The sequence below is a fragment of the Budorcas taxicolor genome, chromosome 5 (genome assembly GCF_023091745.1).
Source record: "Budorcas taxicolor isolate Tak-1 chromosome 5, Takin1.1, whole genome shotgun sequence".
In the NCBI taxonomy this organism is placed as follows: Eukaryota; Metazoa; Chordata; class Mammalia; order Artiodactyla; family Bovidae; genus Budorcas; species Budorcas taxicolor.
In genome coordinates this window covers 87,772,980-87,800,080 of record NC_068914.1, presented here as the reverse complement: position 1 = coordinate 87,800,080, position 27,101 = coordinate 87,772,980, and the positions used below count along the sequence as shown (strand labels likewise).

The 27,101-nt window shown below is 34.8% G+C and overlaps 1 protein-coding gene across 6 annotated transcripts in view; it reads left to right on the top strand.

Annotated features, from left to right (window-relative positions):
- CNOT2 (CCR4-NOT transcription complex subunit 2) overlaps positions 1–13,777 on the top strand; it is a 126,071-nt gene extending 112,294 nt beyond the window's left edge. For all 6 annotated transcript variants that reach the window (XM_052639847.1, XM_052639850.1, XM_052639846.1 and 3 more), the window contains 8 exons: positions 189–313; positions 1,296–1,416; positions 1,513–1,669; positions 2,810–2,871; positions 2,961–3,010; positions 4,800–4,900; positions 6,632–6,776; positions 12,632–13,777. In XM_052639847.1, coding sequence (XP_052495807.1) covers positions 189–313; positions 1,296–1,416; positions 1,513–1,669; positions 2,810–2,871; positions 2,961–3,010; positions 4,800–4,900; positions 6,632–6,776; positions 12,632–12,718 — 848 coding nt within the window. In that variant the 3' untranslated portion in view covers positions 12,719–13,777. The remainder of the gene's footprint in view (positions 1–188; positions 314–1,295; positions 1,417–1,512; positions 1,670–2,809; positions 2,872–2,960; positions 3,011–4,799; positions 4,901–6,631; positions 6,777–12,631) is intronic.
- Positions 13,778–27,101: the final 13,324 nt, after the last annotated feature.

Here is a 27,101-nt window from a genome sequence, read left to right as displayed (position 1 = left end):
TATTAATCAATTATATAAGAATTTATTCATTGTTATCCAGAATACTAATTTTTTGAAGTGTGTTTTCATAGCATAATCAAAAACAATTCCTTTTGGTATATTATCATGAGGAAAGTTAACTTTTTATAATTTGTAGCAAAATTTCATAAATATCAATTGCAGTTCTCCGGATTATTTTCATTATATAGTTGGAATGGTAACAAAACCAGCAAATGAGCAATCCCAGGACTTCTCAATACACAATGAAGATTTTCCAGCATTACCTGGTTCCAGTTATAAAGATCCAACATCAAGTAACGATGACAGTAAATCTGTAAGTAATAGTAGTAGTAATCTGAGAATTAACCTATGTGAGTTACATAGTTTTTTCCCTTCAGATTTCTCTTATATTAATAGTTTTATAGTCTATATTAAGGACATATTAAATACTATTAGAAAATTATTTAATTTGAATATCTGTAGTAATATAACTTCTGAAAACTGTGGAAAACCTTTGTAACTTAGAAGATAGCCTATTTTTCTCCTATTTCATATAGGTTTGCAAATTTCTGTTGAACTTCTCAGAGTTAATGTAGACTTTTATTATAGTCCCTGTCAGCTGGATCCCATGAAGTTTGATATTATAGCCTTCTAAGGAGCTGTGTTTTTCTTGAGTAAGTTTTCTCCTTGAAGAATCTTTATACACATTTTTATTCCTGTGTTGATTCAACCAACTCAGCTTCCTGTTTCTGACTTAACGATTGTGTTTATTTCTTCCACATTTCAATGAAAATAGTGCTTTTTTTGTGTGTGTGTGATGGAAGGTGTATATTGTTAAAATAATTGATAGAGAAGATTATTGGGTAAGAATTAAAATAGATATGAATTTTAAAGATTCATATTTTCTGATTTACCTTGGAGGTTTTTTGGTGCTATTTTAGGTAATACGCTGTGTTTAGTTTGTCTTCTAAATAAAGGTGTTGAGAAATATAACTTCAAGTGTATCCTGTAACAAACAGTTCTAAGATAGAGAGATGGATTTTTTGGTCTGTGACTGAAGATCTGAGATAAATAAGAATATTTTCCATATATTTCTTGTCCTTTAAATACTCAAAGGTGTATAATACAGGGTTTATTTGTATACCATGGAATAATTGTGGAGACAAAAAATTTCATGTAGAACTTGAAAAATAGGCAGTAATTTACTGTCAACTTAAATATAATAAAAATGAGTAAATAAGTATTACTATATGAACTTGAAATTTTTACACTTAACAGATTTTAACATCACATTTAAATTTTTTTTTTCATGTTAGAATTTGAATACATCTGGCAAGACAACTTCAAATACAGATGGACCCAAATTCCCTGGAGATAAAAGTTCAACGACACAAAATAATAACCAGCAGAAAAAAGGGATCCAGGTGTTACCTGATGGTGAGACTCTATAGAGTATATCAAAGATATTATAAAATTTATTTATTTATTTCCTTTTTCCTAAAAGATAGAAACGACTATGTTTTTCTTATCCAGGTCGGGTTACTAACATTCCCCAAGGGATGGTGACGGACCAATTTGGAATGATTGGCCTGTTAACATTTATCAGGGCAGCAGAGACAGACCCAGGAATGGTACATCTTGCATTAGGAAGTGACTTAACAACGTTAGGCCTCAATCTGAACTCTCCTGAGTAAGATTTTTTTCCTTTCTTCTATATTTGTGTATAATACCTCCCTACAGTTTTTAATGTATGTGTTCGAATTGTATCATCTTCTACCACTCATAGTTGCTGGTATCTGCTGACTCTGGGTCATCCCCTCTTAGGTTAGTTGCTGGATCACTCTCACTTTATAGTAATATTCCTCTTATAATTTGGCAGTTTCTATATACACATACATAGTAGAAGGCAATGGCACCCCACTCCAGTACTCTTGCCTGGAAAATCCCACAGACAGAGGAGCCTGGTAGGCTGCAGTCCATGGGGTCACTAAGAGTCGGACACGACTGAGCAACTTCACTTTCACTTTTCATTCACTTTCATGCATTGGAGAAGGAAACGGCAACCCACTCCAGTGTTCTTGCCTGGAGAATCCCAGGGACAGAGGAGCCTGGTAGGCTGCCATCTATGGGGTTGCACAGAGTCGGATACGACTGAAGCAACTTAGCAACAGCAGCAGCAGTCTTTCCTAAACCCTGAAATCCCAGCTTCTTGAATTTCTCTCCTCCAGAAATTTTACCCTTCATGATACCTCAGCTGCTTACTTCTAGTCATCCCTTTGACTTTGTCATTTTTGGTAACCTCAGTTTGTCTGTAAGATTGTCGGTGCTGCCATGCCACTTGATGTTTTTCATTTCTCAGTTGTTTTTGTCTGTCTCCCTCCCAATCCACCATCCTCAAACAGAAAGTAAGTTTCATGTTATTGATGATCTTTGTTATGCTTGCTAATGTATAAGCATCTAGTGCCAGGTATATACTAATAGATACTTTGTAAATGTTTGCTGAATTTGAACTTTCTTTTGTCATAATTACTTTTTTTCTGGCTATAAAAATGGGAAAGTAATTTTACTTGAAGACATAGTATTAATGAGTTTAAAGCATTCTGAGTGGAAGTAGTAACATATACAAATGTGCACACATGGAAGTATATTCTTCAACCTTGTTTCAGTTTCCTGCTGTGTAAGTCGTAGTCAAACCAAGGAAAGAAATTGAAAGTTTGACGTTGCACGTCTTAATGTATTAAGTCATTGTTTTTCCTGATTTCCTAAAATAAAATTAGAAATCTCTTTTTCTACTTTGGACTTCAGAATGATTTTTTTTCCCCTTATTCAGAAATCTCTACCCCAAATTTGCATCACCCTGGGCATCTTCACCTTGTCGACCTCAAGACATAGGTAGGATAATCTAATTTTCTTTAGACTTTTAAAAAATGTGTTTGTAACTGAGAATCAGTTAATAAGGCTTTTTTCATTTTATTATCCAGACTTCCATGTTCCATCTGAGTACTTAACGAACATTCACATTAGGGATAAGGTGAGTGTAGTTTATTATTCTACTCAGTCAGCATGAATTTATCTGTTTTTAGGTGCTGTTTTTCAATTCTGACAGCATAGTTTTTTGAAATAATTAGCAGTGGTCTCAGGGGTATGTTTTTGTATATCCATTTTGTTATATGTAACAATTTAATTTCTATTTTTGTTTATAATCTTGTGTTTTGATGAGGTCTGGGTTATATTTTTGAAATATTTTAAAAACAATGTTAGGACCAGTAAAATCTTTTTTATAGTTGTTAATAACAGAGTGTAACCATAACCACAGTTGATGGGAACAAAGTAACATGGAAAATTTGAAAATTTCGTCCTGATATTTTCATTTTATATATGTATCAATAAGAAAGATTTTTCTTTATGAATACTACAGGTACAATGTTTTTAATGAAAAAAATACATTTTAAAGCTATTGTCTTTGACTTTTTGGCTCATTTTCTATTTTTAATTACCAAAATTTCTAGTTATAGATAACTATTAAGAGTTTACAGCTTTAATTTTTTTATTGTTATTCTAAGAAAGAAAACACTTCTTTAGGGGACTAGATTTTGGTCATGTGAAAGTTTGTTAAAAATTATATATTTGTGTTATGTGTGTAAGTATGTGTAATATAAATATGTATAATTGGGGTCCTGCATCTGTACCACGCAGTTTGTGTAGTCAAATGGATGTTGACGTTGTGGATAGGCAAGTAAAGAGAAACATGTATTTATCAATATGTCTTTTAATACTTGACTGGATGGAAGACAAGAAGTATGAGATAGAGCTAGTTTTTTCTGTTTATGGATTATGTGATTTGCTGCCACTTTGACAGTAGCACTCATTTATTGCTCCAATTACCTGAGCGTTCGAGAACCTTTTCTTATAACAATTCAAGAAATAATGCCTTAGGATAATTTGTCACATTGAAGACTGTTGCTTGAATGGGGATAATATGAAAGGAGAGAAAAATGACATTCAAAGAATGTGTAACAATAACTAAATAAACGTTTAAATACAAGTGTGGATAAAGAGATAAAAAATATTAATTTTTAATGTGAAAATTTGAGACTATTGAACTTGTGTTTGATAGTTTGTTAGGCAGTTGTTTCTCCTCTGTGGAGTGACATATAGAGTAGCCATCTTTTAGTCATCCATTTAAACAAAATGAAGAACGTATCCAATTATGATTTTTATACTTATCTGTGTTTTGCTAAAAGTACATATCCATTTTGTGAATCACTCTCAGTTGTAAATTCAGTTAATATTTAAGGCTTGTATGTATCAGGCACTCTACAAAGTGCATTCACATTATCACTTAATTTCAGTTATATTTTTAGTAATTCTTGTTGGTATCATTGACCACGTTTTATAATTGAAAGGTCAGAGACATTACAGAACTTGGATATGGTCATATTAGTAAGTAATGAAACTAGGACTTGAATGTAAGTCCTTTATTTCTGAACACAGTGTTCCACTATTATTGCCACATTGATTATTAATAGACCCTCAAGTAAGACAGCATGAGAGCTTGCTCAGAAGTTTTATTTAGCTTTTTCCTCCTGTTAATACATAAAATAGATATATCAGAAATAATTGTTCATTGAATTTAGTTATTCAAATGATGAAACTCCCCTTTAAAATTACATAACTTAACGTCTGTAATCATGTAATGGCAGTTATCTGCTGCAGAGAGGAGTTTCTGTTTTATCTTTACATTTTTACTTTAGCAGAATCAGTTATATGTTAGGATTTTCAAACTCATTTTACATTTCAGAATAATGTATCTTTTCCAGCTGGCTGCAATAAAACTTGGCCGATACGGAGAAGACCTTCTTTTCTATCTCTATTACATGAACGGAGGAGACGTATTACAACTTTTAGCTGCAGTAGAGCTGTATGTTCAAAGTATTTTTAAAAGCTTTTGTATTATAGTAGATCTTACTTATTCTAAAAGTTTTTTTTTTTTATGACAATGGCTGTAGTTTTTGTCTTTGTTTTTAGAATGGAAATACTCATCAAGAAATTTGTTTTGCTTTTAGCTGTATACATAAAAAGCATTTTCAAACTTAAATAACTCTAAATTTGTAAAAGGTCAGGATCAGCTTGATACGTGCATTTGGTAAATCTGATTTTTATAAATAAGTATAATATATGGTTCATAACTGTGGGTCATCTTTCTCCTTGTGGAACCACTTAATGCTAATGACAGTGAATTTCATCATTTACTATATATATTGAGCATTACAGGGGCAAGGCACTGTGCATATTTCTTGTGTATTTTGAAGTATTGATAAAATGAACTCCATGGTTTTTATCAGAAGCGTATTGGCCAACTTAAATAAACTACTATTAAGAAATTGGTCCATTAAATATATTGTTTTTCTGAGCATTTCTGTTTTTACCTTATGCTCTAAGAATAAAAATTTTGTGTCATTTTTTTATATGTCCAGTTGGTAACATTTTGTTAGCAATAAACATTCTATTAATTGTGTTTACTCTAAAGTGAATTGTTACCAAAAACTTACGACGTAATGATTGGGAGACCTTTTTATAGAGTTCAGTATTTTATATTATTAACATTTTATTTAACATACTATTTAACATTATTAACATTTCTATAAATGGCATTGGATCAGATACTTTTAAAATGTAAAATGCACTGTGTTGGTAATAAATTGTTTTTAATTTCTCAGTTGAGAATTTGGCTTTTTCCATGTTTCCCCTCATTTTTTTAAGATAGCGTTTGTTACTTGTTCCTTTTGATTTCATCCATACATAAATAAATTCATCAGTCATTCATTCATCCATCACTGGCAGTTCTGTCTCATATCTTATTTATGTCTAAAAATATATAAACATATATAAAATATATGTCTAAAATAACTCCTCATTGTATTGATAGGAAGGAATTTGTTTGCATGGAGGTTTGTTCTACCAGAGACATTTTCTGTGGTACATTTACCTCCTTTGGATGTTACTTCCCTGGTTTACAGGTGGTGTAAACTATCATTGATTATTATGTGAATATTAATGGATATCCTTTGGGCTATTGAGAATTTAGGATCAATGAGATCTGAATAAAAAAAGAAAGTAATACACTCATTAAGAATTTTCTAAATATTTTTAAATTTGAAATTAGTTACAAATTTTATGTGAATTTAGTTAATTTAAATAGGCTTTGCATTTAGTTTCTTACAAAATAACACAAATAGGTGAGATTTTTGTTTGTTTTCATAGATATCTCAATTTCTATTGAATATTAAGAATGAAAAAGGAATGAAGTTTTTGGAACACTGGATCTTTATTTGGTCTGCCAAAGTTTTTATCACATTGCTCGTAGAGCTTTTAAGATCTCATTTTGTTTGCATAAAAAATTTCTCCAGTTAAATAAAGATGTATGTATTAATTAAAGAGTGTGGTTTTAGGAGAAATTTAAAAAAGTCTTTTCCTATATTTTATTTTACTAGGTTTGTATTTAATAACAATAAAAATCAGGGTAAAAGCATCAATATTCATGTAGTTGTTGTGTTGATTATTTTCTGAAAAGTGTTTTACAAGATGTAGAAAATGTTTGATGTGAGCTACAGGTAAAAAATTAATTGTCTTTTTCTCTTAAAAATTGAAGTTTTAACCGTGATTGGAGATACCACAAAGAAGAACGAGTATGGATTACCAGGGCACCAGGCATGGAGCCAACAATGAAAACCAATACATATGAGAGGGGAACATATTACTTCTTTGACTGTCTTAACTGGAGGAAAGTAGCTAAGGTATATTTTTTTCCGTGTGCAAATGTGTAAATGTATAAATCTAGATTTTAATAAGAAGTGTCTTCTTTTATCTGTTTATGTGTACCAGTACATCCATTCTAATAATGTGCCATATATTTGCTGAGTCCGTTGTCTCCACTTTCTTGGCTTGTTTTAAATTCTGGGAGTATCTGGAAGTAGTTCATTTTACCTATAGTTTAGGAAAATGATTGAACTTGGTAAGAAATTTTGTAATTTTTCACAAGCCTTGGTGACATTTGAAATATTTTTGTGTCTGCTCAGTTGTAAAATAAAGATACCCTCTTTCAATCCCAGTCATGTATTCTTATATTATTATTACTTTAAGCAAATATGAGATTTTCCCCTAAAACCAGTGTATAAATAGATGTAGACTTTTTAAACACTTGCACTCATTGCAGGAAATATGGTTGAGTTTTTATTTGCAGGTAAATATAAAGAAAGAAAATTGCATGCATTAATCACGATTGTTCCTTTGACTAGTATGTGAAATAACTGGGGGGAAGAGGCCAATGGAAAATTGTTTTGGTTCACCTCTTTTCCTCACCTTTCTGTCCCGCATGCAGTTTTCATCAGTGCTGTAGCGTGTTACACATTTGTGTTTAGTTCCTTGTGTAGGGACTTACTCTACCTAGTAGAAAATACAGTTCACAGTGTCTGATTGCATAACTTCAGGATTTCTCTGAATGTTCTTTCTACTGACAAATCTGAGGATTTGCAACTAAAGAGTTAGTTTTGTTGGTTTTATTAAATTTAAACAGAAAAAGCTATTTCTTTTCATTGGATAATTTTTTAGTGTTTTTTTTTTAAATCAGCTTTACTAAACTGAAGAGTAAAATATTTTTTAAAGATAGTATAAGATGCTTACCAGATAATTATTACAAAATTTTACATCCCTAAAAGACTTCATATAAAACATGAAAAAAAAAAAATTGAAAAGGTGAGCTAAAAAAAAAAAAAAGACAACGACACATACAAAAGGTCAAACCTTTCCTCATTATTATTATTTTGGGGTATTTCTCTAATGGTAAATGTCATTGCTTCTCAGTCCAAGTCCAGATACCACTCTACACTGTACTGTAGTTATTTTAACAATTCTAATATGCACCTCTTGACTTTAAAAGGTAGATTCATGACCTAACCTTTTAGTTAAATACAGATAATTAATTACAAATAGTATATAGGACATTGTGTATATTAACCTGTTCTTTAATAAATATAGTGAAGTAGAAAACCATAACTCTTGTATCAGGATTTGAATTTAACTCCTGTTAATGCTGTTTATACTTTGTGCTAGTTTCCTTTCCATACCTGCTTCCTTTCCCTGGTGGCTCAGACGGTAAAGCGTCTGCCTGCAATGTGGGAGACCTGGGTTTGATGCCTGGGTCGGGAAGATCCCCTGGAGAAGGAAATGGCAATCCACTCCAATATTCTTGACTGAAAAATCCCATGGACAGAGGAGCCTGGTAGGCTTCAGTCCATGGGGGTCGCAAAGATTCAGACATGACTGAGCGACTTCTCTCTCTCTCTCTCTCTCTCCCTTATCTTTTAAATCAGAATGATTTTTACCTCTGATTATCATGTAGATTAATTGAGATTACACAGGTACACATATACACTGAGTGCACTGCTTGGCATACATCAGGTATTTGATATGGGAGAGTAGTTGTGGTAGTTTGTTGTTGTTGTTTTTATCAGTGTTATTATTATAGATTATTACCATAATTGCAAGATAGAGAAATTCCGATTGTTGTTAGGTCAGCGGTTCTAGCTTGCTTCAGAATTACCTGGAGACCTTGTTTTATCATCTGGCAGATTGCTGGGCCAACCTGCTTTGTTTCTGGTTCAAGTAGGTGTATGGGTGGGACATGAGAAGTTGCTTTGCTAACAAATTCCCAAGTGATGCCAATGATAATGCTGCTCCTTGACACCATAGTTAGAGAACCTGGTTTTATAGGAGGAGTATCTTTGGAAGGGAAAAATTCTAATAGTAAAAAACTAAAGTTTGTTCTACTCATTTGAAGCATTTTGCTCAAGATCATAAATTATTCCAAACATATGCAAAAAGAAATAGATATTTAAATCAGTAGATGTGTAATTTTAGTTGAATTTTAATTTGAAATCTGTGAGGAAATCAATTTACGTGGAAAAAAAAATCCGTTTTCCAGAAAGAGAAATATTCAGAAACAACTAGAACATTAATAAGTCCCCTAATTTCCCACGAAAGCAGTTTCTCAGGTAAATGTCATTTTAAAGAAATTATATATGTGTGTGTATATGTAAAGTAATAGTTTTACCCAGTTTTGTCTGATCTCTCCTGTGTAAGTTGAGCATTTGCCTTAACTTTTACCTTTAAAATGTTTAGCTGTGAAGTTGAAAAATAAAATTTGAGAAATATCATTATTAAACTATTTTTGAGAAATCTTTCTTAAAGTAATTTGTTGGCCACTTGCACTGATATTCTTCAACAAAATTTTTCACAGTGATGAAAATAAGCAGAAATACTGATTTCTATCAAATATTAATATGCAGCTCTCTTCTTTTGATTCTATTTTAAAAATTCATGGACTTAAAACTTTTATGTTATATTCACAGAATAAACTTTTCACAAAGGCTTCTGGTTTTTTTTTTTTTTTTAAGGATGTTTTCACTGTTTTTCTAGAAATTGGATTAGGGATTAAGAATCCCATAGTATATTTATTAACAGACTTCATCAAACTATAGAAAATCCATTGATGTGCCATGTCCCAAGTCAAAGTCCCCATCTGTTAAGTGGTTGTGGTTTATTATTCACAGGTAAAGAACATGAATTTAATAGCATCAACTGATAAGCCTTCTGTATGAATTAGTATTATAAATTAATAGCTTGATGTTATGGTATTATTGAAAAGTATTGACCTGATCAAGACTGTAATCATGTTTTCAGTCATACTTGTATTTCACTTCTGCAAATTACTTAATATTTTCAGAGAACTGAAGAACTATAACTTCAAGTAAAGGGATTAGATTACTTAAATCAGAAGTATACTTTCTCCCCTAAAATTTTGTGTGAGTTCTAGGATACAGCCCCACTATTTATATAAAGAATTTCCTATATCTCAATAATGTATTTTCATAAAAATTTTGATACTGTAACCAAAAAAAAAAAAACGCAAAAAAAATTTTACACCATATTTGCTTATTCTTTTTTAGATAATCTATTTTGTTGACACACTGTGTGATCTGTCCTGTGTAATTAAGTTGGAATTATTAAATATCCTGTTAATTAAAAATTTTGTTATATACAGTCTCAATGAGTAAGATTTTTAAAATAATTTTACCCACGGAGAATTTTTAGGTGAAAATAGCTTTCTCAAACTATAAAGACTTAAAGTGTCAGAATTCTTTCAGGCTGAGTTTACCTTATGGGTCCAAGACTAAGGATTTTTAATGTTTAGGCTCCTTTATCATATCATAACCTATTATAGATGTGATTTTTAGTGCCTAGAACTCTTTCTAATCTTTAAACCATTTAACTGTCATCTACAAATCTTTTTTTCTGTTAAAGCAATTATATGCATAGACTTTCGAATACCTAATCTTTGAATATTTAAAAATTGTAAATGTTCTGTTCCTAAAACAAATGAAAATTTATGTTCATTTATTCATTAGCCATTCATTATACCCCTGCTGGGAGCCTGGCAACTCAGTAGTATTCTCAGTATTCTGGGCAGTAGATAGTGATACACAAAACAGACACACTTCTTGCCCCTACAGATTATACAAAAGTGTGTGTGTGGTGTGTGGTACGTGTGTACATGTAAGACAAACACGTAAAAAAGATATGATCAGTAAAGTTAGGGAACAAAGAAAAACTCTTGTAAGTCTTTATGTCTTTTAAGAAAAATAAAAAGACATAGAAGACAAAAAGTTTTTAAAAATGAGACCAAATTTGATCTCTTTAATTTCTGAATCTCTGATATATAAAGTCTTTGAGATTTTAATTATCATATTTACTCCCTAGGTTTAGCCTGATCTTCTAATATGATGAAGTTACTCTAGTTTAAATTCTGATAATACAGTGTAATTCACCAGTGTACAATGATGAGGACAGGACAATGGAACAAAATTTTAATTTCTGTATCTCAGATAGTGGAGTATATGATTTGTCAGCTACAAGTACACTTTATACCCAATAACTACACATATTTTGGAACTAAAGTTAGCCAATTTTAATTTCTAAAGAATAATACAACAGGAAGATACTTTCTCCACTAATTTAGATACTTTAGCCAGGCAACAAATCCTTTTAAAACCTAGACAGGGTATCGAGAGAGGGAGAGGTGCCTACACAAAGCTTTAGGAAGGCTATGTTGAGTATGATGATGATGGCTGGTGTTTGCTGAAGTTTTACTGATAAGCAAATAAGCTCTGTGTCTTAGTTAACGCTAAAGTGAACTTTTTAAAAGTCATCACAGTGTGCCTTCCTTACAGTCACTGGACTGAATTGTTTCAACGTTATTTCTGGATAGAAGTGTAATTAAATAGTTTTGGATTTGGGGCTAAAAATGTGTTCCACTAAGAAAATCATGGGCTTCGGTGTCCTACAGGTCTAGATCCTACTCCTTGATCTGCCAGTTATTGTATGACTTGGGCAGGTTACTTGTGAGCTTCATTTTCCTCCAGTGCAAATATGAAGATAATGATGACTACTTTTCAGTTATGAAGATGAGAACAAAATTAGTTCTGTCTCTAGTTTTGACACATACTAGGCTTCTGATACCTGCTATTTCTATGATTCTTATTGTAATATCCTAAAATTTTAAATCTTTGGTTTTAGAACTCATGACCTAGGTTTTCATTGTAATAATGAAATTTTCACTTAATTTAATAATGAAAATATCTATCATGAATTAATTTGAAATAAAACAGGTAAAATATATTAAGCCATGGTACTGACATTACTTGGCTTTCTTTAGTGTGTAGTACATATAATGGTTCATAATGTTTTAAATGGGATTAACTGAGGTGGTTTGTGCTACCTGAATTCAGGTTATAGAATTAATAATTTTAGAACCTCTGGCCTTTTGGTTTAAAAAGGTGTGTTTCTTTTTTTTAATATACAAAGTTATAGTCTTCATCACTCTTCTTGATCTTGGTGAAGTATGAAGAATTTGCTTTATCATTCTTAAATTTTAAAGCTCATGTAGTGTTTTGAAAGTTTAATTAAAATGAGCTATATATAGTTCATCTTCAGATGTGCCTGTAGCAAAAGCACTGTCAGTTTTGGGGTGGCAGTTACATCTTTTCAGGATTTGAGGATTGTGAAATGAGAAGTCTGGAGAGGTGTGAGTTTTCCCCAGATAATGACCTTAAAATAACTTTAATGTTTGTTTTTTAAAAAACATGTGATAAGACAAATTGAGAAATCCTTTATTTCTAAACTTTTTTCATGAAAAAAAAAAAAGATGTTTAACTTTTATACTTCATTGAAGGTAGCTTTACTTTAAATTATAATTTTTAATACTTTTTATTAGCAATACAGTAATTGTTTCCTTCAAAATTTTTTTTTGAGCAAAAAAATGTGTAAAATTTCTGTGTCATAAAATAGATGCTCGTGACTAGTCTCTGACTTTTATGCAGAAAGTCTACATTTTTGTATTTATCAGATAGAAACTACAGCACATTATTTTTCTTCAAGCTATATTTTACTTGGGAAAAAAAGAGTTGGTATATCTCTTCATTCACATATCTTGTAGGTATTTAATTTGTTCATATAGTAAATAAAATATATTTTGACAAAAATCTGAGATCAGAGAGAGAGGAAATCATCTAAATTTTTAAATTTGGTTTTATAGGAGTTCCATCTGGAATATGACAAATTAGAAGAACGGCCTCACCTGCCATCCACCTTCAACTACAACCCTGCTCAGCAAGCCTTCTAAAAAAAGACTTCCCTTTTCTTGGGGTATGGCTGTCTCAGCACAATACTCAACATAACTGCAGAACTGATGTGGCTCAGGCACCCTGGTTTTAATTCCTTGAGGATCTGGCAATTGGCTTACGCAAAGGGTCACCATTTGAGGTCCTGCCTTACTAATTATGTGCTGCCCAACAACTAAATTTGTAATTTGTTTTTCTCTAGTTCGAGCAGGGTCTGAATTTTTTTTCATTTATTTTCTTTTTTTTTGCCAGCAGACAGACTTGGGTCTGTAAAGACAAGCAAGTACACTGACAGAAGTTTACCATTTAGTTTCTAAAATGTAAAAAAAGAAAACCCACAAAAGACTCAACAGAATTAGACCACAAAATTTGCATTGTTCATTGTAGCACTATTGGTAATAAAATAACAAATGTTTGTGCATTTTTATGTGAAGATCCTTCTCGTATTTCATTTGGAAAGATGAGCAAGGTCTGCTTCCTTCATTTTACTTCCCCTTCTGTTTTTGAAAGGCAGTTTCGCCAAGCTTAACGCAAGAATATCTGACTGTTTAGAAGAAAGATATTGCCACAATCTCTGGATGGTTTCCAGGGTTGTGTTATTACTGAGCTTCATCTTTCCAGAATGAGCAAAACACTGTCCAGTCTTTGTTACGATTTTGTAATAAATGTGTACATTTTTTTTAAATTTTTGGACATCACATGAATAAAGGTATGTATGTACGAATGTGTATATATTATATATATGACATCTATTTTGGAAAATGTTTGCCCTGCTGTACCTCATTTTTAGGAGGTGTGCATGGATGCAATATATGAAAATGGGACATTCTGGAACTGCTGGTCAGGGGACTTTGTCGCCCTGTGCACTAAAGGGCCAGATTTTCAGCAGCCAAGGACATCCATACCCAAGTGAATGTGATGGGACTTAAAGAAGTGAACTGAGACAATTCACTCTGGCTGTTTGAACAGCAGCGTTTCATAGGAAGAGAAAAAAAAGATCAATCTTGTATTTTCTGACCACATAAAGGCTTCTTCTCTTTGTAATAAAGTAGAAAAGCTCTCCTCACTGCAGTGTTGACTTTGATTTGAAATTGTGAACTTATTTCTTCAACATGAAAAAACAGAGAAGAAAAACTTTTACAACTGAATGGTATCTCTGAACAATTTAAAATGCAGTCTTTTTTTTTTTTGGTTTTGACAGCTCATTTAATGGAACCATATACCATTTCATTTGCAGGTTAAAAATGTAGACATTCTTAGTGTTAACCAAATCTAAACAAAGAAAACTATTTTTTAAGTGAATAATAACAACATTAGAAATAAAACTGAACACTCCAGACACTCAATCAAAACACTTTGCTTTTGTGAGAAGTGTAGAAGAAATTTAATAGACCTTTGAGATATATCTTAAAGAAATAATGTACAAATTAAGCCAAAAAGGAGTGGAATCATCTTTCCCTTCAGTTTGCTTGCCTGGTTATTTCACGTACAAGTTGATGGATTCTTTTCCACTTAAAGATAAATATTGAAGTTATGAAAGTAGAACTAGAGATGGAAATTTTTTTTTAAAGCAATGAGTTTTTATTCTTTAAAATTTTCATTTTTAAGCAGTTTTTTCTATGAAGAATGAAAGTTTATTGACATTTACTAAATCATGTTTGAAAATGAAACATATAAACTTACTTGTATATCAGGAATATAAAATGATTCAAGATTTACCTTTTTCCATATATTTTGAGATAGGAGAAACTGACATCAAAATATCAAGATTTTATAATCTTTAGATTTAAACCAAAGCATCTCTTCTTTAGGAAGATGATACTTATGTAATTTAACTTTTGTGCAAATAAAAAAACTTCACAGAACACATACCTAACTTGGCATAAATAAGAATTAAATCCAGAAATCAATTTCTTAAAAGCAGATCACATTTTTTCATAATAATATACTATGTAAAATGTAACTTTTCCTACATAACCAAAAGAAACGGGTAGAAAAAAATGGAAGGGGCTCTTTATTCTTACAAGTATAAACATAGCAAGTGTTAGCACTATCACGATTGGGACTGTATGAATAACTCACAAAAACAAGATAGCATGTCAGGTGGTTTGGCTCTCTACTTGTTTGTTTTAACTGCTAAATGCAAAGTTTTAAGTGCATATTTTTCCAGTTTTCTGAGTTCCTTTTTACTCTGAATCATCAAAATGAGAAAATTCTTACATGTAAACAAACTTTTTATAACTTGTTGATAGCAGAAAGTGCCATGTTCTTGACTTCAAATCCAAGTTTTAAAATTCTATCTGAAATCTTTAAAATACTATATTAAACTCTTTAACACACTGTTATATTCCTTGGTTTTATAATTTGTGGTTACCTATGGACAGAAGTTGACCTAAACTAATATTTCCAGTTGCCTTAGATTTAATTCTGTTAACTTTTCCCTCTATAACTAGTGACACATACATTTGTTAAATAAATGTTGTGATTATACTATAATTGGCTTTCTGAAACAAAAGCTACTTAGTTGCAAAAGAAAGTCCTTTCAGCTGTTTAGTTTCAGATGTGCTGCTTGTGGTGATACTGTAATATGATAAATTTCACCTTTAGGGGTTTTTCACTGCACAGATAGTTTTCACTGGATACAACATTTTAATTAAATGAAATTTTAAATTCTCACAGTATATAAATTTTTCCAGTTTCCATTTGTCTGGTCTTTTCCTTTTTGCCACTGAACTTGGGACATAGTAGGTGCTTGATAAATACATGTTGATTGGTATAAATGGATAATTCCAATTTGAAAATAAAACAAAGCAGTGGGCTTTGAAATAACTTTTCTGCTGTAATTCCATTTTTAAAAGAACCTTTTTAGGCATTTTCAATTCTCAAAACTGAAATTTTTCCCACTGTAGCTAATCCTGAATCTTCCTTCATTCCAAAACCATAGATCTTCCATTTTGCATCTGAGCATGGCTGCAAAGGAGGACTTACTTATTTTAACTTAAATTTGCTTAATAGCATCAACCTTGCAAAAAAATTGCTGAGAAACTAAATGTGTATATGTGTAAAGAAAGAGTATGTCCGTCTTTAACGTTCTCTTCACCATGATTTGTCTGTGAGTTAACAAGATACAGGAATACCTGGTAACTGGTTCTAAAACAGTCTCTGGAAAATGAGTTAAGCCATATATATCTCAATGTCTTTAAAACGTAGATCATAATGGCATGTCGTTTGTCTCTCTGCTGCTAGTGTTACAGCATCACAAACGAATTAGATCATACCATGAATAAATGACAAATGTAGGAGATGAAGCAAATAAACACATTAAAAGTCAAAATTGGAATCTCAGTCTAACCCAGTAATCTCTTAAAATTACATCAACTAGGATACATTGCACCAGAAAAATTACTTAGTTTTGCACTTTGGTTGCTATTGAGTAAAGCCTGATGGGATATACCATGGCTTAAAAGTTGTTCATATGTAGATCAAATTGTTATTTTATTGCCAAAAACGCTAATCTAATTTTCAACTACGTTAACACGAGTACAGTGCTCAGAACAAGATAGGAAAGTTTGATGTATTTTAAGAGCTACCGTGACTAGGGAAGGCAGGAGAAAATGTGACGTGCATTCTAGCTACCAAGCAACACTCTTAAGTGTTTTACATGGATTAATGTGTTGTCTTAAGCATAGCATCAGAGGTAAGGTTTTTGAGTATCCTCATATGTTAAAGTATCATTTAAAAAAAAAAAAAAAAACCACCAGGAAGAAGGAATGTTTAGCATTGGAGAATAAACTTTGGGATCAATAATCTGTCTTCAGGTATCAAACTTGAGCTATCGCTGAAAGACAAATTTCATTTGTGTAACTGAAGGGCAGAACTACAACCAGTAAAGATTTCAGCCCAATATTAAAATGTAACTGAGATGAGATTTTGAAAAGAGTTAATTTGTAAGGCATTAAATTCGACACGATGTAACAAAGGAGAGACTGGCTGGACAGTGTTCTGTGTATAAGGTAAGGAATTGAACTGGATGACTGAGTTTCTGTCATTGAAAACGTATTTAAGTGGGATAATTACTTTATCTCAGCAAACGTAATTGCCGACAATTTTAAGGTACCATTATTTTGTATTCACAAAGGAACAAAAGTAGTTCAGTTAGAGAAATCACAAATTTCAAAATGCCTAGCAGTTTCAAAGATGTCACGTATGGGAAGAACTGAGTTAATCAGATGCAGCCCTCGGAGGAGAGACAGCAGACAACTATGGGGAGACATGGTGGCTGTCTGCAAATACAAGAAGGATTTAAATGAAGAGGGCAAGTCTCAAACCAGCAGATGGAAGTTGAGACAATTTTTTGTTCTCTATATGAAGGTGCCTATCCCACAGTATTAAATGCTTCATGAAGTGATATTTCCATCAACAGAGATGTTGAAGCAGAAACTAGGTGACTGTCAGAATTGCTGTTGAGGCAACTATCTTTTTGAGTAAAACGTTGGATTTGATAACTTTCAGCTCTTTTCATATGTTGATACTCTTCTTGATCTGAAGTCAAAGAACATGATGTCATCAGGGCTAAAAATTACATACTGAAAACTGATTAGTCTAAAATGTGCTCTTCTCTTAGTCATAGGTAAGGTTTACTTTAAATTACTGCAATATCTTTGGAAAGATTTAATCAAAAGCAACTTGCATTTTTAATTTTGGAGTAGGAACATGAAACAGTAAAGCACGAAGACTAGTAAATCACGTGCATGTGTGTATTCCCCAGATTTATTTATGTTTGCATTTAGTTCTACATTCAAAGGGGAGAAGAGTAAAATTTTGAGGTGAATTTCACTAATACCTTGTATTAGTGTAGAGTCTCCTGTTTTCTGTCACATTGGTGATCACAAAAATTTGATTAAGCAATACTATTTTTTATTCATAAAGAAAACATCATTAAATTTGATTATAGAAAGCCTAATTTGGATTGAGACAGCTGCAGGAACTCACCAGTTATCCTCTAGTTAGGCAATTCTCAAACTGGATGTGCACAAGAATCAACTGGGGAGCATATTAAAAATATATTTTAGGTCTCATGTTTACACACTGATCTTTTAATATCTATGGAGAGGCCAAGAATACAAATTTCAGTTAAGTACCACAAGTCATTTCTGAAGTTAGTGAACTACCTCTTATACTATTCTATGCCTACTGTATAAGTATTAACTAGAATAAAATCCTCAGATCCTGGTGAAACTCAAACCAAGTTGATCTTGGGATAATGCATTACTGTGTATCAAGGGTATCAACCAGTGTTCTAGTACAGACGCTGCATTGTTAACAATAGTATTTATTAGAGCAGAATACTGAGGGAGTTAAATCCATTTCCAAGTACAACACAGCAAAGATGCTTTTTCTCTTTTTTTTTTTTAACCTTAGTTATTTCCTTGGGATATTTTTGCTAGACATTAGATTGCCACTTCAACTTATATGCGTAAAAACTGCTAAGGGCAGTTAGGTGCACTATCAACTCTGTGCATCAACTGAAAAGTTTCTTTTTTAATCCAGTCATTTAAATAACTTCTTGAAAATGGCAAGAAAACGGTGGTTTTCACTGTCATAATTTCCTATTTATCAAAAACCCAAATTATTGCATAGTCTTAACAGCTTATGGCCACCACTTGGCATTTGCCAAAATATTTAATACTTTAGCTAATAAACTACTTATCTTCTCTATAGCAAAACTTAAGTTTTCACTTCTAAGGCCTGAAAAGGCATCTATCACACCACAAATATATTTTGACATTTTTTGTTAGAGAAGGTGAGATAAAACAGCCTGTGTCCCACATGGTAGTTCCTTTAAGCAACAACTGAGGATACTAGCTGAGGAAAACAAATTCTTACTATGAATCAGAGCTAGTCTCTGAATTTTCATAAGCATACCCTGAAACATAATGTTCTGCTAACATGCATTTGTATTTAGCCTAAGTAACATTTTGACCATATAATTTAATTTTTAAAACTTACAACAGGTGATGTTTTTCTTCCAGACCAATCTATTCTCTAGTATATACTGAAGATAATTTTAGGAATAACACTTGAGAGTTCTTTAAACATTTTGGAAGAAATGCATCAAATTTCAAAGAGTGTTATGATGTCAACAAATGGCCGGGTGTACGGGATTATTTTTAGGACCAGCTCTCTGGTTACTCATTTATAATGAAATGACTTTTAAATTGAACTTTGAAATTGATGATTATTCAAAAATATACAGCTCAATGAGAAAAAATTACATGCAGGAATGATATAAATAGTTTTATCCTTTGTACAAAAATAAAGATTTAGGGCAGCCAGAATGTTTTGAAGCTACCTTTAAATCTTACATACTGAACATTTATTTTAAGATGTAATTAGCATATGTAACAGTTGCATGAAAAAATGGTCTGTTTTAAGAGAAAATTTGAGCTGTTAAATATTTTTCCTCTTAGGAGTCAGACTTTTATTTTTAATGTTTTAGGTTATAATCTTCAAATGGTTAATAGTCTTCAAATATAAAACAAGTTATGTCCCTTTATTGAGTGGAAAATTATACCTGTTTTTAAAAATAATTTTTTTCAGCTCACTCTAAATGATTTAATATTTGAATGTTAAATGAGTTGACTTGCATATCACTTTTTGGAAACCCAATTCTATCTAATGAATAAAGCCAAAATCTTTTTGCAGTTATATTGTTCATTAGTGAACAGCAATGTCCTCTGTCCCAGAAATGTTTGTCAGCAGGAAAACATGGAAAAGAAAGGTTCAGACTTTTGTTTTAGAGAATGTTTCCAACCTCCAGTTATCTATTTTTCTTAGCATTTTGGTTTGGTTTTCTAAACCATATCAAAAGAGAATACCAAGAAATTTAAGAATAGCCTAAGAAAAAAGGGCCTAAGGACATGACAGTGGTCTTCCCATATCTTAAATTTGTAAGAAAGATTATCATTTGTGAGACAGACTATCTTTAACCTGTGTAACACCAGAGGGCAGAATAAGGATATTTACATGGATGTTATGGCAAGGCAGATTTCAACTTACAAGAAAATACTACACCATAAATGTTTTAAATGTCCAAAAATCAAATGAATAGCATTAGGAGTTAATGACTTTTTCATCACTGGCAGTGTCCAAGCAAAAGCGAGGAAGCTATTAGAAGTATTAGGTGATTCCCTGCATTAAGAGGAAGATAGACTCTTCTTCTGGGGCTTCTCGGATAGCTCAGTTGGTAAAGAATCTGCCTGCAATGCAGGCGACCGCAGTTTGATTCCTGGGTCAGAAAGATCCTCTGCAGAAGGGATAGGCTACCCACTCCAGTATTCTTGGACTTCCCTGATGGCTCAGCTGGTAAAGAATCTGCCTACAATGCTGAGACCTGGGTTTGATCCCTGAGTTGGGAAGATCCACTGGAGAAGAGAACAGCTACCCACTCCAGTGTTCTGGCCTGGAGAATTCCACAGACTATAGTCCACGGGGTGGCAAAGAGTCAGACATGACTGAGGGACTTTCATTCACTCACTTGGGCTTTTCTTCTGTCCTAAACTGATTTAATGATTTGTGTTAACATCTCATTCCCTGTGTTTACTTCCACAGTAACAGAAGCTTTGAATAGCTTGAATTTAGTCTCTGAAACCTGAATACTACACTTAATCTCCCTCTCCTGCATAACACAGTACTACTTATATTTGTTATGCATCTAAAAATGAGCTATTTTCAACACAAGTGTTTCTGAGTAAAATTAAAGAGGAGGACCAGATGAAGTCATCAACTCCTGCATTCTCTACCCACTGCCCTCCCGCCACCGCCGCTTCATAGTCAGGTTTCACAATATGGATTTTGATCAAGGCTAACCATACTTGAATATACGTATAAAAGCACATTTTAAATCCACTTGTATTACCTACACTTCTTTTGTATTGAAGACAATAATTCCTTAGCAACGGTGTAGTACAGAAGAAGGGATTTCCCTTGTAGCTCAGTTGGTAAAGAATCTGCCTGTTACACAGGAGACCCACATTCGATCCCTGGGTAGGGAAGATACCCTGGAGAAGGAAATGGCAACCCACTCCAGTATTCTTGCCTGGATAACCCCATGGACAGAGGAGCCTGGCGGGCTACAGTCCATGGGGTCACAAGAGTTGCATGTGACTTAGTAGAGTAAAAAAAGAGTAAAAAAAGAATGGGCCATGTACTATGCCATAATAAACACATGCACAATCTTGGAAAAGGTATTTAATTTTGTTCCTCTTCATCTCATGGTAAGATTAAATTAAAGCATTTGCTTATAGTAGGTGTTCAGTAGACGTTGGTCCGTTTCTCCAAAGACAGACACTCCCCCTGTTAGTCACTGTACTAAGAGGCACTTTCCATATTTGGGAATTATTAAATGACACAGAACTGGGAACTGTTAAGAGAGTAATACCTAAGTTTTCGAAGAACATGGGAAGAACAAAATCAACTTGGAATAAAAATCATGAAATGTTCCAGTCTGAAACATCCGTTATGTCAAACTATTTATTCTTAATGTTGAGACCAAAACTTACTAGCTTCATGCTTTCTAATTTCAAAGCTGATGTCCCTTTCACTACATTTGTATTTATAAACATAGAAGTTCACTTCCATTAACATGAAAGACTGACAGATGGCAAGAATTTAGGAAATCCAGCCAGCACTTCCAGTACAGTATTATGAATTTACTAATATGAAGTGATTATCTGGGCTTTTTGCTTTTCTTTTTCAATTGCAAAGATAAAGGCTATATGCAAATAAATTTGAACTTTGAAAAAATATTTTTAATAATCGTTATTTACTATTTAAAACAAAATGCAAAGTCTTTGGGAGCTTTTTTTCCTACTTAATATTTAACTAGGTAATATTTAAGATTCCTTCCTGTTCTAACATGATTATAACTATCTAAAAATAGTAAGTCATGTTCTCAATGATAATTATGTGCTCAATATCATAGGTAAAGTTTATAGACAGGAAAAAATAAAAGCAAGTGGAAAAGACAGTGGCCACAGGAAGTTTATTTAGAATGTAAAATTCTGACGCTAATAGCAAATATTTTACTTCTACAATGACGCATGGCAAGAAAGTTAATATTAGCAAGCTGGAAATGATTTATTACAACTTTAAGCATTTTTAAAGTTAAGACCAAACAGAAAGAAAACTTAATTTTCTGTGACAATAACAAAATCTAAATTTACATTACTAAATGAAAAAGTTTGATAAATTTTGTCTATATATTTTTTGTTTTTGGATCACTCATGCTTTCATTCATATTTACTCTTCTCGAATTGCAAATGTCTAAAACCTGTCCAGCATGTGAATTTTAATGAGAAAAGGTGATGATACAATATTAATGTTCTCCCCTATATTTTAGCTATCCAAGTGTGTAGTTTCAGTGTGAAAAACTTCACAGTGTGCAAATGTTGAAAATCATGTATAAAACATTTTCCCAACATATTCCAAGTTCACTTCTATTCCTAGCCCTACTTATGATCATTCTTTTTACAATGTTTTAATAAAGGTATATATACATATGAAATTGTATATTGCAACTTTAACATCAGTCACAGGACTTCTTGAGGAATATTGATCTTGAGAACAAACTATAAATAACAATGGTTTTAATGTCTTTGTTTAGATATGTTTTTTTCTTTTAAAGAACTTCATCAAGGCTTGACCATGATTCTCCTGAAAACATTGCTGTAATCAAAGAAGTACATCAATTAAGTTAGTCTGGTCCTGAGAACTGCAGTTTTAATCTCAATTTTAATTGGTGGACAACTATGCAAAGAAAAGACTAGCTTTTCCTTTTCCTGTGTTGCCTCTGCCCTCCACAGGAAACAAGATGCTCAGTGGCCTCAGAGTTCAGAATCTCTGACGTCCTAAGTGTTCTTACCATTATCCTAACTTAAGAGAGTTGATGGTGACCTCTTTTCAGAAATTGAGGGGCTGACATATCCAACCTTTCTTGGAAATGTGAAAAGGCAGCCCCAGTTCAAATAAATGAAACTCTAACACACAGCGTTCCATTAAGGATAAAATAGAAGTATGGAAAGTCTTTTTAATATGTTTGACTTTTAGTAAGAAACACATGAAATAATGAAAGGTTCAGAAGAGAAGCAAGCTAATTTAAATAAGAATTAAGAGGAGTAAGTTCAGCTCAGTCGCTCAGTTGTGTCCAGCTCTTTGCGACCCCATGGACTGCAGCACCCCAGGCTTCCCTGTCCATTACCAACTCCTGGAGCTTATTCAAACTCATGTCCATCGCATCCGTGATGCCATCCAACCATCTCATCCTCTGTCATACCCTTCTCCTGCCTTCAATCTTTCCCAACATCAGGGTCTTTTCCATTGAGTCAGTTCTTCACATCAGGTGGCCAGAGTTTTGGAGTTTCAGCTTCAGCATCAGTCCTTCTAATGAATATTCAGGACTGATTTCCTTTAGGATTGACTGGTTGGATCTCGCAGTCCAAGGGACTCTCAAGAGTCTTCTCCAACACCACAGTTCAAAAGCATCAATTCTTTGGTGCTCAGCTTTCATTATAGTCCAACTCTCACATCCATACATGACTACTGGAAAAACCATAGCTTTGAATAGACGGACCTTTGTTGGTAAAGTAATGTCTCTGCTTTTAATATGCTGTCTAGGTTGGTCATAGTTTTTCTTCCAAGGAGCAAGTGTCTTTTAATTTCATGGCTTCAGTCACCATCTCCAGTGATTTTGGAGCTCAATAAAATAAAGTTTTTTCACTGTTTCCATTATTTCCCCATCTATTTGCCATGAAGTGATAGGACCAGATACCATGATTTTAGTTTTTTCAATGTTGAGTTTTAAGCCAACTTTTTCACTCTCCTCTTTCACTTTCTTCAGTTCTTCGCTTTCTGCCATAAGGGTCGTGTCATCTGAATATCTGAGGTTATTGACACTTCTCTGGAAAATCTTTTTCCAGCTTGTGCTTCATCTAGCCCAGCATTTCGCATGATGTACTCTGCATGTAAGTTAAATAAGCAGTGTGACAATATACGGCCTTGACATACTCCTTTCCCAATTTGGAATCAGTCTGTTGTTCGATGTCCAGTTCTAACTGTTGCTTCCTGACCTGCATATAGGTTTCTCATGAGGCAAGTCAGGTGGTCTGGTATTTCCATCTCTTGAAGAATTTTCCGTTTGTTGTGATCCACACAGTCAAAGGCTTTGGCATGGTCAATAAAGCAAAAGTAGATGTTTTTCTTGAACTCTTGCTTTTTCAATGATCCAGCGGATGTTGGCAATTTGATCTCTGGTTCCTCTGCCTTTTTGAAACCTAGCTTGAACATCTGGAAGTTCACAGTTCACACACTGTTGACGCCTGGCTTGGAGAATTTTGAGCATTACTTTGCTAGCGTGTGAGATGAGTGCAATTGTTTGGTAGTTTTAACATTCTTTGGCATTGCTTTTCTTTGGGATTGGAACTTTTGGGATTGAAAACTGAACTTTTCCAGTCCTATGGCCACTGCTGAGTTTTCCAGATTTGCTGGCATATTGAGTACAGCACTTTCACAGCATCATCTTTTTGGATTTGAAATAGCTCAGCTGGAATTCCATCACTTCTACTAGCTTTGTTCGTAGTGATGCTTCCTAAGGCCCACTTGACTTTGCATTCCAGGATGTCTGGCTCTAGGTGCTTGATCACACCATTGTGGTTATCTGGGTCATGAAGATCTTTTCTGTATAGCTCTTCTGTGTATTCTTGCCACCTCTTCTTAATATCTTCTGCTTCTGTTAGGTCCATACTGTTTCTGTCCTTTATTGTGCTCCTCTCTGCCTGAAATGTAGATGCCGTGTAGGGCCATCCAAGACGGATGATGGCTGAGAGTTCTGACAAAACGTGGTTCACTGGAGAAAGGAATGCCAAACCACTTCAGTATTCTTGCCTTGAGAACCCCATGAACAGTATGAAAAGCCAAAAAAGTATGAAGAAATGAGTAAAGAGCAGAAGGCTAGATGCCAACAGTTTCTTCAAATACTTTTAGAATAATTATAAAGAAGGAAAGTGACTAAATGCAGAACTTGAAAAAAATGGATTTAAAAGCCTTTAAGAATTTAAGAATATTTTCTGTTGTTTGTTCTCTAGATTTACTTGGAAGACCATCTTGCCTCAGTTTTGAGGCAAAGGTTACATTCACACAACTCTCTGAGCTTTAGAATCATTGAAAAGTGAATCATATTCATTAAATTATTTTTAGACAACCCCATCCCTGTGTTTCATGAACAGCTATAGGAATTAATTCTGCCTCAAGGTTAAGTTGCTCACCATATCAGAGCTATGAGATCCAAAAAATCTAATCTGTTCACCACCGCCTCAAGAAGGCTTTATAATTATAACCTACTGTAGGAAAGAGATTCACACTGAAAATCTGTAATCTTAGGTTAATATGCTTCAACTAATAAACTCACTTTTTCTTTCAGGTAGTGTGTGTAATCACTAACAATTGTCTCTATGCCAACAGAAAGGGAAGAAAATAATAAAATAGTCTCTCAAAACTTGAAAGGTATTAAAGTACAAAGAGTCTTCCTGACTTGGAAAATTTCCAAACCCTGCATCTTCTTAATTTATTCAGAAAAACACTTGGGGTCTTCCTGTAATTAAATTTGCTTTTACCCCTTGCTTGGAAATACCACATAAAGGAGTGCTTCAAAGTAACAGATCAGGACCTCAGTAGAAAAGTACTATACCAGTAAACTAACATTTGAAATCCAAGAAAGAGAAGTCAAGAATTTGGTGTTTCCATATTCATCAGGAACGGAATATGAATATATGACAGAATTTAATTGAGAATATATTCATTTGGGACTTGCAAGTCAAGAAAAAGACATGTTTATATGTTTTGCCAAGTGAATACTCTGATGCTTCAAAATGTAGGTCGAAATAGTTCTCCAAGTTTGATATTTTGATAGCAGTGTGATTTTAAAAAGATAATCTTCTTTTTAAAAGTCAAGAAAAGAGCAGAGACTGAGGTATGCACAGGCGAGGTGGGGAGGTGGCATGGAGGGAGCGGCAGAAAGAATTAGGAGAGCAGGGCGCAGCTCTAGAAACGGTACCTGTCCCAGAGTGGGTCGGCACGCCGCTGTCGCTTCGTACAGCGCTCCTGGAAAGCTCATCTACAAATTCCGAGATGGGCCAACGGTGGCAAGACTCCTGAGGATGGAGCCAGAACAGAGAGGATTCTGCTCTCGGTTTGGAGCGAGAAGACGGCCCTTATGGGGAACATGGTGTCTCCTTCCAGGGCTGTAAGCCTCTGCACTCGCTCCCTTGGGTCCCTACTCAGTCAGCCCCAGCCTTGGGCACATAGAGTTGGGGTCGGCCCGGCTGCCCGAAGACCTGCATTGCAGCGTGGTCCACCCAGGACCCAGGAAGCGAGTTTCCTGGGTCGGGGAGGGAGGATCGCAGGCTCCTGCCCCCCACGCGCGTTGCCTCCACCGCAAACTCCGTCTGAGTCAGCCTGTTTCACTTCTGACCTGCTGCCCTCCAGGACCGGCTGGGGTCGGCGAGGTGGGCGGTGTCGCGGGTGGGGGTGATCGTGGGATGCTCCCGGGCAGTTGGGAGCGCCGGGACCCCGAAGCCGGACGGTTACCGCGCTCGCCCGAGGGAAGGGGGCCGGCGGCAGGTCACGCCTCCCGCGCTGCGGCGCACGCGCCCGCCCCAAGCATGGGAACCGGCGGCCCGGGTCTCTCTGGGGCACACGCACGGGCGCACGCCGCTCGCCCCGGGGGCTTCCATCCCTGTCCGCCTGGTGCCGGCGGCCAGTCTCCTCGAGACCGCACGCCTCCCGGCCGCTGGCTCGCCGCTGGCTGACCAGTCCCCCCTTTGGAGTTCAAAATTCCCGCCGCTCCACTTGCACGGCACCGTCTCCCTCGTTTGTTTTTTGTTTTGTTTTTTAAACTTTCACTTCGTTAAGTTATATTGATCCTAACCTCTTATCGCTGATGTCCCTCCCAGGGGAATGTAACGAGAATCCCGGGCGCCAACGCCGCGATCCCCAGCGCCTGCCAGCCCCTCGCCCACGGGAAACGCCCCGGGGCGGGGCGGGAGGAGCCGGGTCGGCGGCGGGTGGGGCCCGGCGGAGCTGCCTCCCGCGCAGGGGAGCCCCGGGGCTCGCCTCAGCCCTGCAGCTTCTGCCCTCCGGGCACCTGCCAGGCGAGTCCGCGGAGCGGCGGCCGGCGGGCGATGGAGACTGGGAGCCACCGGGCGAGAGGAGGCGGGGTGGGGGAGGCGGGGAAAGCGCGGGGGCGGAGGCTGGCAGGGGGCGCCGGAGGCAGGAGCCGCCCGTGCACTCCTCGCGCCCGAGGGTGCAGGAGGCTCTGAAACCTCGGCCGCG